Source organism: Dreissena polymorpha, chromosome 10 (assembly GCF_020536995.1).
Source record: "Dreissena polymorpha isolate Duluth1 chromosome 10, UMN_Dpol_1.0, whole genome shotgun sequence".
NCBI lineage: Eukaryota > Metazoa > Mollusca > Bivalvia > Myida > Dreissenidae > Dreissena > Dreissena polymorpha.
The window spans coordinates 76,699,885-76,711,507 of NC_068364.1; the positions used below are offsets into that span (position 1 = coordinate 76,699,885).

General features: G+C 36.6%; 1 protein-coding gene across 1 annotated transcript; it reads left to right on the forward strand.

Annotated features, from left to right (window-relative positions):
* The first annotated feature begins 6,946 nt into the window (after positions 1–6,946).
* On the forward strand, positions 6,947–8,876 carry LOC127849254 (piggyBac transposable element-derived protein 4-like). Its single transcript, XM_052381973.1, has 2 exons — positions 6,947–7,123; positions 7,395–8,876. Exons 1-2 carry the CDS (start codon positions 6,947–6,949, stop codon positions 8,874–8,876), a joined length of 1,659 nt encoding a protein of 552 aa, XP_052237933.1.
* The last annotated feature ends 2,747 nt before the right edge of the window (positions 8,877–11,623 follow it).

An 11,623-nucleotide genomic window follows, 5' to 3' on the forward strand; every position in this document is an offset into this window, starting at 1 on the left:
AATTTGTAATGGGTGAGTGGAATCTCCGGACCGACAATTTGTCTTTCCGTCGACATACTTTTACCAGACCCGCGAAAACCCTCAGGTCGCCTGACAGATACTCAGAAAGCATTGTGCTTGACAGAGCCATCACGCGCCTGAGGATAGGAACCACCCTAATACCCGGTGGCACGGGAAAGTATGTCCTCGGTATAGACCCCGCATGACCTAGGTGCCAGGAACCCCTCACTGCGCCCCACATGCTGCTGCACTGTCCCTACCATATGGCGACAAGGGACCACCTCCAAGCTGCATTGCACTCCCATGGACTAGTTTTAAACCTTTTGAACGTGCTAGACCCCAAGGGAGCAGCTAGGGGCCCGGTCTTCTCTGCCCTCGCCAAATACCTTCTGGATTGTCAGATAACTGACAAAATCTAGGTTATTGGGGGAGGGAGAGCAGCCAACACCCACCCAATTATCCAGTCTTGTGACTGTTTTCCTTTAAACTGTGTAATCTTTGCACAAAACTGATGCAATCTAGTAATTGTGTTGGATTTGTGCCTCTTTTACACAACTTTTATTTTAGCTTTTAATGGGTTTATTGTTCTACCCCGCCCTTTCTAAATCAGGCCAATGGTATTGACCTGGTCTTCTTTATATTAATACATTTTTTATGAGAGTATGACGTTAGTCCACCATTTACATTATTCAGTTTCTTAATATATACCTATTTTATGGCAGTTTTTATTTAAAAGAAAGGACGAGGCTGACCAGTAACCTGGGTATGTTGGCTGCATTGCACCCCTCCCTTCCCCTTCAAACTCGAAGAACCATGTCAGACAGGAGTGCACGGTGCAGGGTCACGTACACCTTGCAATACCATTTTATCCTTTAAGGGTATTTTCAATTTATGGGATTATTGTAACTCTCCCTATGAGCGGTTTACTAACAATCATAACAAATAAAGTACTGTTGTACAATTTTTATCTTAATCTTGAGAAACTTACTAATTTTGTATAGTTAGTAAATCAGGTGTTCTTGAACCTTTTCTTTTAACTTGCATCATCCCCTATATATTAATTTCTATAGTATGGATGATAGCTTTTTGTGGGTTATTCCCTGCATTGTTGTATGAATTGTTTTACCAATCCCACATATTATTATAATATTTCAGTATATTAAACATTAGAGTGTATTATTTCTTTCTTTTTATTATAAATTACCATGTGTAATCCTCCTAGTTCCATTTACCGTGCACTCCCTCTGGTCAAGGGGACAAAACCATCAATACCTCTCCATACAAAATTACCTCCCCTACACAAACCCAAGTTGATTTGCCCCTGCTGGAAACCCCCTACCCCACCACACCTACCTACAGTTCCAAACTCCTTCTTTTAACCCCCCAGGGTGGCAACTTGTTTTTTTACCTATTAATAAGTGCATATAAAATTGTACATTCTGTACATAATCTGCCTTCTTGTATAAACTTTGTTTGTTTTGTCTAATTTTTAACTGTAAAGTACATTGTTTTACCACTGTTTTTTATGTGGCCCTAAAGAGGTAACCATTTGGCGACACGCAAGCTATTACCTGTAAATATATAAATATTATCATTAAATTTCTTTTAAATATTGTCTTAACGCCACTCTGGGGGACGTCCTTCTTTCATAGCCCAATCCTCTATAAGTTCCATACAGACAGGGTCTTAGGTTGGAGCATCACGGCTATATTCCCTGTCTGCAAGTGTTCAACATTGTTTCACACTTACAAATACATGCTAATCTTAATACTAAAAATATAATTTACAACTATAAAGCATTACCAATCTCAATTGTTTGTTAAAAACTTTTTAATTGCATGCAACTCCCCTTCTTTTTTTTCTTTTTTTTGTTTGTTTGTTTTTCTTAGGAGAGCTATTAAAACAGGCTCTACCTTCCCCTATTAATGAAGGTTTACAAATCTCTATATCTTACCATCGCTTAGAGCTCCTATAACATTTAACACAAAAACCAAGTTACACCTATCTACAGGTTTATTATGTATGTAGATATATAGTGGCAATGTTGAACAACTTTGTGATCTGAAAAAAAACACTAAAATATTAATATTTTTTACATATATTATACATATCACACTTTTGTGTAATCTTTTCTATCCCTAGAAACATTGAATTGAAAGTATTATTATGTTTATTTTAACAATAAAACCACAGATCACAAAGTCTAAAGACTCCAACAAACCCATTGCAGTATATACTGAACAGTGGGTCTAGTAATGATGATGCCACATACAACAGTATGTGTGTTTCACCATCTTTACTTATAAAAATTGGGCTATTCTTTCTCTCTTTACTTCATAAAAAAAACAATAACATACAATAATAACAACATCATATTAATAATAATAATAATTAATAAGAAGTACAGTCACATAACATAAACATAGTAGTTTATAAATATAAAACAAGTCCAAGCTCTTTTGGATTTATTCATCCTTTTTCTTTCATTTATATATTTTCTTAATAGAAAATATTACTGTTTACTTTTTGTAAAGTGCAATATCAAGGTCGTCCGCCGTAGAAAATTTCTATTTTTAAACGGATTGACCTACTTGTAATTCTTAATAAGAAATTTCGGCCAATCAGCGCCATCGTTTTAAAGGTCTATGAACGAATAAAAACGCAGCTTTTCTAACAGTGTTAGGCTTAGCCAGTGTAAAGCTAATTTTTGAACTACTAGATTTTTATTAAAGCACCGCACCAACACTGCAAAGTTTTATATTTGTATCAATGGTACAGCCCAGTAAAATCGGGCTGTCCATTTTATGGCCGTTTTCGACCTTTTTAAATGCAGAGTTTTAATGTTAAGCAGTGTGCTCGGGCAATGGCTTATTAACCGAAGTCCCGAGGGTAAACAATCCCATTAGTCGGCCCAGATTTCATCAAGATAGACATTCTGACCAAATTTCATAAATATTGCATGAAAACTGTGACCTCCACTGTCTAGACAAACAAATTGTTGACGGACACACGCCCGAACACACACACGCACAACGGATGCCGGACATCACACGGTCACATAAAATTAAGGTGACAAAGAACGTATTCACACAATGGTTGCCACTACAACTGACAGCCCATATGGGAGGCATGCATGTTTTACAAACAGCCCTTGTTAAGTTTTAGTTCTATATCATTTTAGGCAAGAGTAAGCAAAGCTGTGAAGTTGTACTTATTTTTTAAGCATGAAAAAAAGAGTTAATCAGAAGGTATTTATTGTAAATCGATTGATTGCATTTATTTCAATATAATAATAATTTTTGGACACCTTAATTTTTGGCTCTTAATTTTCGGACACCTGAAATTTTAAAATATATTTCTTATCTAAATGTTTGGACATGAACAAAATTAATTATTTGTAGGAGTCCAAAAAATTAGAGTACAATTAAATATTCTAGCCTGATCGGGATATAGATTAATCCAACCACATGGCATATTCACATTTTTCAGGGATTTGTTACAACAATTTACCATTGGAAATGGTATTGAGATATATTAGCAACGCAGGTCCAAGGGAGACCACTCAAAATAAACAAGAGCATTGCATAAAGGGTGCCAACGCTCGGCTGCGAAAGCTTGTAAGAATTTTTTTTTTTTAGAGGTCACAGTGACCTTGACCTTTGACCTAGTGACCCAAAATTGGGTGTGGCGTGTAGAACTCATCAAGGTGAATCTACATATGAAGTTTCAAAGTTGTAGGTGGAAGCACTTTGATTGTAGAGCCTATGTTTAAGTTTTATATTAGAGGTCACAGTGACCTTGACCTTTGACCTAGTGACCCAACAAGAGCTGTCAGAGGACAGCGCGCTCGACTATTCAATTGCTTGACAGTATAACGTAAGCCATGATGGGGGAATTGTTCATATTCGATAATTTATAAGACTATCTTTCAAAGATAGGGGGGGGGGGCAGGGATTCTGGGGTGGGGCATGGGGTATTGTTAGGGTGGAATCGATTGTGGTTTTCAGGTAAGTGTTGTTTTGTCAGAGTATTAATAAAATCTGATCATAAATAAAGAAGTTATGGCAATTTTAGCAAAATGTTCAAATATCTAAGTATAAAAGGGACCATAATTCTGTCAAAATGCTTGATACAGTTGTCTGCTCTTGTTTATAGGTTGGGGTCATGTTGGTAAACAAGTATGCAAAATATAAAAGCAATATGTCAAGGGACAATGAAAATAATTGGGGTAGTACGAAAACATAAACATTTGCATGCTAACGGAAACGGAAAGGCCGACGCCGGGGTGAGTAGGATAGCTCCACTATATATATTTCATATATAATAGTCGAGCTAAAAATGGGTGTGGCGTGTAGAACTCATAAAGGTGCATCTACATATGAATTTTCAAAGTTGTAGGTGGAAGCACTTTGATTTTAGAGCCAATTTTAAGGTTTGAGCACAATGCCTACAGCGGACAGCTGACGGCGTACGACGAGCTTGCTATGACAATACCTCTAAATTGTATCAAACATGAACATGTCAAACACGCTTTAATGTTTGAGGTAAATTTATGAAATACTCATTCAAAATAATTTTACTGAGTTGATACAGATGGTAATAAACAGGCTTGACAATGATTTGATAATTGCTGAGAACAACTTGCAATTAATAAATTACCATGTTCAACACAAATTTACAGCACACAGTATCAAACATGGATTTCTTCTCATTTGGTTAGAACTGTAAACACTTGTCCAGTTTATTTAACTTCTTTTCTGTGGTTACAAGAAAGATGTCAAAAGCCAAAAAATGGTACTTGAAATGACAAGAAACACACATTTGACAGCAGACAATGACTGATCAAAATAGCATATACCTTAGAACTTTAACTTCAGTTAACCCTTTCCTTGACAGGTACGCGTTTTTACGACCCTATCGATTCCCTGTCAAATACGCGTATCTACGCCTGTATCGATTCCCTGTTATATACGCATTTCTACTACCCTATCTATTACCTGATATATACGCGTTTTTACGAGGCACGATTTAATTTGCTATTCAAATGCTTAAAATGACGTTTTAAGTGTAACAGAATTGCATATACACCTGCGTTCATCATTTTTCTAAACTGTCGAGTAAACATCCGGTAATGTTGCTATTTAAAGTTATGATGTAATTGGCGACCAATCAAGACAAGGGTTTACCATTTGAACATGCGTAAATCACGTTCCGGGATGTGCGCGCTTCGGGCATTTCGGAATGTCCTAAAATAACTGCTTTTCTCGAACCGTATTTAATTTTAGACCTTTTCCAAAAACGTATAAATAACTCGTTAAAAATGCCGCAAAAATAAACACGTTCCATGGGGATATAATATGATTTGGGTGTAAATCGATTACATTCTTATTGTTGTTTGATTCCATTATATCGTAAATGTTTGTTTCAGAGATCATATACGAGAATTACATCGATATGTTAAATGGCATGTACATTCAAATGTTTTTTACAAACGACATGTGCTTATCTAAAGTTTGTGTTTCGTAATACACAGGATATTGGATTATCGGTGCTTGATTGGGCAATAAAACAAAGACGCAGTCGGCGGTCTTCAATATGCCTTTGAACTGACCAACATAATAATAAATAGCGCACGTGCTTATCTAACATTTAGGGATAAGAAACACGGGTTCTAGACACTTTGCCATAATAAAGCACAGAGATTAAGATCTGAAAACTGCATGGAGTCTGAAATAAAACAAAATGCCGACACATAAAAAAATATTTTAATTAATTAAGTCCTTCATCACCTTATTGAAAGAAACGTTTTATTTATCACTCGTATTTTATTTGCAAAATGTTCTAAGTTTTATTTCTTTTATTTCAGAAAGCAGTACTTGACTTCAAACCCACATTATTTTCTTCCATTATTACGAATGAAAAGAAAGCATGGCTATGAGTGTATTTATTTTATATATGTTGATTGTTGAAAAATATAAGTATTATAAACGCACGACTTTGTTGTTATTTGCATGGATCGCAAACGTATTTTTTTCTTTACGTATCGAAATAAACAATTAACAATTCGCTCGAAGAATGTTATTGGAATGTGTGTTTAAATATATAAAAAAAACACTAGTATTTTATTCGTCCTATTATATTTACAAAATTAGAAATGACAATGCAAGGTATCAAAGTTGTGATAGTAAAGTTATTTTATCGCAAAACTGACTTTCACAGGGGAATTCGTAATTATATAAAAATAAAGTAAATAATTGCTTTTCAGAATGAATTTTAAAAGACGGCGTTTTGGTGTTTCTTGGAGACTAGCTTATTTTGTGATATATGTCGACGTGATCACTGTGTGTGTGAATGTCAGAGTTTATTTACAGGTCTCGCTGTAATAAAGGGGCGCGAATTTAGTTTGTTTTCTTTTGTAGTATGCATATGGACCCGTGCCATTTGAATAAACATGTTTACCGGACGCAGCAGTAGTCTTCAGATGACGTTGGCGCGCGTGCCATGTTATCTCGGCGTTTTGTGATTTGGTACACGAATACACGGGTTTGTCGGTGACTCCTGGGTTATAAAGTTATATGTCGGCGATCAGATTATAAACTGGGGTATTTGATAACAAAGTAGCCGCCTTAAATTGGAATTTTGCAAATAAATACACGAACTGAAGACTTATTGAAGAGGCCGACATTGCCGGATTTATATCGGTAATAACATGCAAAATGCAAATTGATTATATGAATATTCATGGCACATTATGCAACATCCAATTAAATTGTTGCTTTAATTTTAGCCAATAATATATTTTTTTGGTTTTATCCAATCAAAGACTGGATGGGGATTTTATTATGTGTCTTTTGGCTATTAAAAGAAAGTAATTTGCAAATACGATTACATTTCCACAGATTTTCAAAACTACGGCGTATTTATTGTTATTATTATAAGTATACTCATGGCACACATTTTTGATAGTGACTCTGACGATTCAGAGTTTTCTGGCTTTGGGTCTTCTGACATTGATTTGCCAGTTGATGAGAGTGATGACTCTGACGTTTCGTTTAGCGATAATGACACACCAGTCGTCATATCTGATGATGCCACTTGGACACAGGACTTGTCACCGATTGTGGTACGTATCTGAAAAGAATAATAATGATAATAATAATAATAAAAATAATAATTGTAATAATTTGATAAAAATAATTTATATTGCCGGATCAAGTAAACATTCCATACAGTCATTTATCAATCCATTCAGCAAACAATCAGTCAATCGGCCCATCAATCAATTTATCAAATAATAAATCAGTCCATCAATCAATCAGTCCATCAATCAATCAAAGTATGTCCAGTAAATAGGTGAGCTTTATAACATATTTAGTTATATTTTTTGCTTACAGATGCGTGAGTTCACAGAACAGTCGGGGCCTCAGCTGGAGGGCAAGGTGGACCGGGCGACAGGCACACCACTGGACTACTTTTTCATCCTCTTTCCACTGGCTCTGCTCCAGCTGCTTGTTGTTCATACCAACGCCTACGCAACCTTCTGCATGACAAGGGATGGTCCGGACAGCTCCTGGGCTGAAGTCACAGAGACAGAGATGCGGGCCTTCCTCGGCATCAACATTCTGATGGGGATTGTGCAGATGCCGACGACAGATATGTACTGGTCCAGCGACATGTTTTTTGGACTGCGAGGAGTGCAGATGACCATGACACGGAACCGGTACTGCAAGATCCTCCGGTACTTTCACGCATCAGACCGGAGCCTTGAGCCACCCAGAGGATCTGACACTTATGACCGGCTCTTCAAAATCCGCCAGGTGATAGACACTCTGCTTCAGACATTCAGGAACTCATATGTATTGTCTAGAGATGTGGCAGTAGATGAAGCGATGATCGGATACACGGGACGCTTATCCTTTCGACAATATATGCTTGCGAAACCAATCAAGCGTGGTATCAAGTGTTGGATGCTGTGCGATTCCCGATCAGAATACCTTGCCAATTTTGAAGTTTACCTGGGACGTGACGGTAGCAATGTGGAGCATGGACTGGCATACAATGTTGTAATGAGACTCACACGATTTATAAGGAATACATTCAGATGGGTCTTTTTTGACAATTTCTTTACTGGACTTCCTCTGGTGAAATCCCTTCTCCAAAATGGACTGTATTCATGTGGCACAGTGAGGTGCAATCGGAAGGGATTTCCCCAACAGCTGAAGAAGCCAGCAGCTCTTCGGCAAAGAGGTGACTCACAAGTCCTGCAGCTTGGGGACAGCAATATCACGGCCTCTGTCTGGATGGATCGCAAGCCCGTACACCATTTCTCCAGCCTAAGTGATCCCACCGAGATTTGTGACGCAACCCGTCGACCTGGCCAGAACATCCTCCATCTACAACAGCCCCACTCAGTTTCAGCATACAACAGGTCTATGGGAGGGGTTGATCTGCATGACCAGCTGCGTGCCAAGTACCCATCAGGCCGGAATTCGAAGAAATGGTGGCGGTACCTCTTCTGGTTTCTACTGGATTCGGCTATTGTAAATAGCTACGTCCTCTACAAAGAGTGGTCCACCAGGGAAACCAAGAAGAGGAGGTACACCCATCTTGACTTCCGGAGGGAGCTTTTGAAGGAGCTTATTGGAGGCTACCGGAAGCGCAAGCACAGCGATAGGGATTATGCTGTGGACAGGCCAGCGTTGATGCCCGTAGAGAACATCATAGGTCACAAGAATGTTCGGCTCAATGCGAAGCGTACAACATGCAAGTACCACAAAACCAGGGTTGGGCACCGCAGTGACACTGTATATGGGTGCGAAGTTTGCAATGTCCACCTGTGTAAGGAGTGCCACGTGGCCTATCATCAGGGAGTGTAAATATATATGTGTAAATGTGTAGCAGTGTAAATATGTAATATATGTAAATATATGTGTGAGTTATGTAAAAAGTGTAATGCCACATGGCCTATCATCAGGCAGTGTAAATATATGTGTATATGTGTAGCAGTGTAAATATGTAAATATATGTGTGAGTTATGTAAATAGTGTAATTTGTATGTTTTCATTATTGAGATCTTGCATTTTTCATTTCGTTGTAAGATTTCATACTTATGAGATGCACATTTTTAGCATAGTTTTTTGTCTTATGAATGTAATAATTTATTATGTGGTTTATTTATTATTAGCAATAAATATTGATATTCACCTTTTCACATTGTTTTCACTTTTTGTGTTTTAGTCTTACTTTATTATTGTAAAAAAAGGGATGGCATGTGATGCAGAAACAATTGAAATAACAAAATATTTAGCCCAATAACCGCAAATATATACCGGTATCTATAAATGTAAATAAATCATTTGGTGAATACAAATGTAATTGAAATACCAAGTATTGTAAGAATTTTATAAGAAATAATACAATTGATTTTGAAAATGAATGAAGTTGTTTCAGAAATTCTCTGTTTTTCTATAGTTATTTATAAGAATTTACATGAAATTTGAGGCTTTCAGAATGAATTTATAAAATAAAAAAAATCTCCTTCAAGAGAGAAGAATTGTAGTTTAGAAAGTAAGAAAAAACATTCAATATTCCAAAAAATATTTATTTGTATTTGATTCAACACACCAACTTCGCAAAGTTTCTATATGAGCTGGAAAGAGATTTGCATTGAAATCCAGTAAATCACACAACGGTCAACTTTACATGACTATAACTGATGAATAAAATAATGTAGAAACACCAGTTTACACCATAGGAAAGGAAATTTTATTAGCTAAAACTTTCATATTTAGTGTTTTTCAATTATATTTCAACTTTTATGAGAAAATCAGGTTTAAAGGCAATGAGGGTTGTGTTTCCAAAGAGGTAGATTTGCATTGAAACGCAGTAAAACACACAACGGTCAACTTTGCATGACTATAACTGACCAATAAATTAAGGTAGAAACATACAGTTTACACCACTGGAAAGGAAATTTTATTAGCTAAAACTTTTATATTGAGTATTTTTCAATAATATTTCATTTTTTATGAGAATATCAGGTTCAAAAGCAATGAGGGTCATAAAACAGCGTTTTTCCAATAATGCCTGTAAAGATGGGGTACTGATATTGATAAGATGGCTATCAGCCACTGGTCAGCAGGCAGCTAGGTCTTGTGGTAACTGGAGAGGCTTATCTTGGCTAAATGGCTGTCAAGGAAAGGGTTAAGCATGCAATATGTGATTGGGCTGCATCATGCCACTGAGGCTGTGACTGGTATTGATATCAATATAACCATACCTGACAAGACTTTGCGGCTAACTATCCCAGGCCCAGTCACGTTCACCTAAACAGGAGGTTGGTCAGTAGAGGGTAAAGGGTTTGGCTTGGCTTACAGTCCCACTTCTCACTATACAACTGTTCCAAACCACTATACAACTGTTCCAAACACAATCACTTCCACCAAGGCAGGATAGAGGTCAGTAAAGGTCCAGTGTAAGGCTTGAATTCCGTTTCTGCTGCTAAGTAGATATCTATCTCAACCATTATCACTTGCAACTAAGCAGGAGGGGGCAAGTAGTGTTAAGAATTTGGTTTGGGTAACATTTCTGCTGTTCACTTGACAACTATTCCAACCACAGTCAACTCCACCTAGACAGGAATCAGGATAGTAGAGTTTCAGTGTCTGGCTTAAGTTCCATTCTAGCTACTCACAGAACATGTTTCACTGGCTGACCAATCTGACTTCTGTACATCAACTGTAAATATACAAAACCAAAATTAAATGAGCTTTTTGAACTGATTTTTCTAATTAAAATTATGTGTAAAGAAATCTAATTAGTTCTAGGTGTACTAAGTAAAACACCTGTATTTGCAAAAAGTGTAATAAGATAGGCAGGTTTTGGCAAAAATGCATACATGTATCTATTTCAATGCTTAATTAATAACCAAACAGTGAGGCATAGCAGGCTTTTTCCGCCCAATGCCACGGGTCTGAAATTCGGCCCCATTCCCAATGCAAATCTGTTTGTTTTTTTCCCAATTGAAAAAAAAATTCCCAATTCCAAAAAAAAAAAAAAAAATTTTTTTTTTTTTTTTTAACTTAAAATATATAAGTTAACCTGATCCGGTGTAGAAAATAGAAAAAGTTGCACAATTAAATTATCTGTTGCCTTGAATTTGTTTTAAAAACTGTAAAATATATTATTGATTATTTAAGACTTTCCTTATTTTCCTCACGATTTTTTTCACCTCAAAAAAGGCCAGGCCTTTTCCGCAAATTGAGATTAAAAAACCTGCCTTTATCTCACATGTTTATAATACTTTGTAAAATTTTAATAATAAGTTATCAAAATAGTTAGTTATTTACCAGTTAACGGCTTCTTTGAAATATAAGAAACACTATTTACATGCGATAATTTTTCCCAATTGAGCCAATTTTGCGAATAATTTTTTTCCCAAAATGGGGGTTTTCACGACGCGAAATTCCCTAAATTCCAGTGTGGCATATTCCCAAAATGGAGCGGAAAAAGCCTGCATTGGGTGGTTACAATAAAGGGCACCGCTAATTTGACACTTCACACCGCCAGACATAGGGTGATTACAATACAGGACACCACACATTTGACACTTCAAACTGTCAGA

Excerpts from the sequence above, each read along its gene's own strand:
- LOC127849254 (XM_052381973.1), top strand. The coding sequence starts at position 6,947 with ATGGCACACATTTTTGATAGTGACTCTGACGATTCAGAGTTTTCTGGC. Across the intron at positions 7,124-7,394 it reads AGGACTTGTCACCGATTGTG|ATGCGTGAGTTCACAGAACA; the intron begins GTACGTATCTGA and ends TTTTGCTTACAG.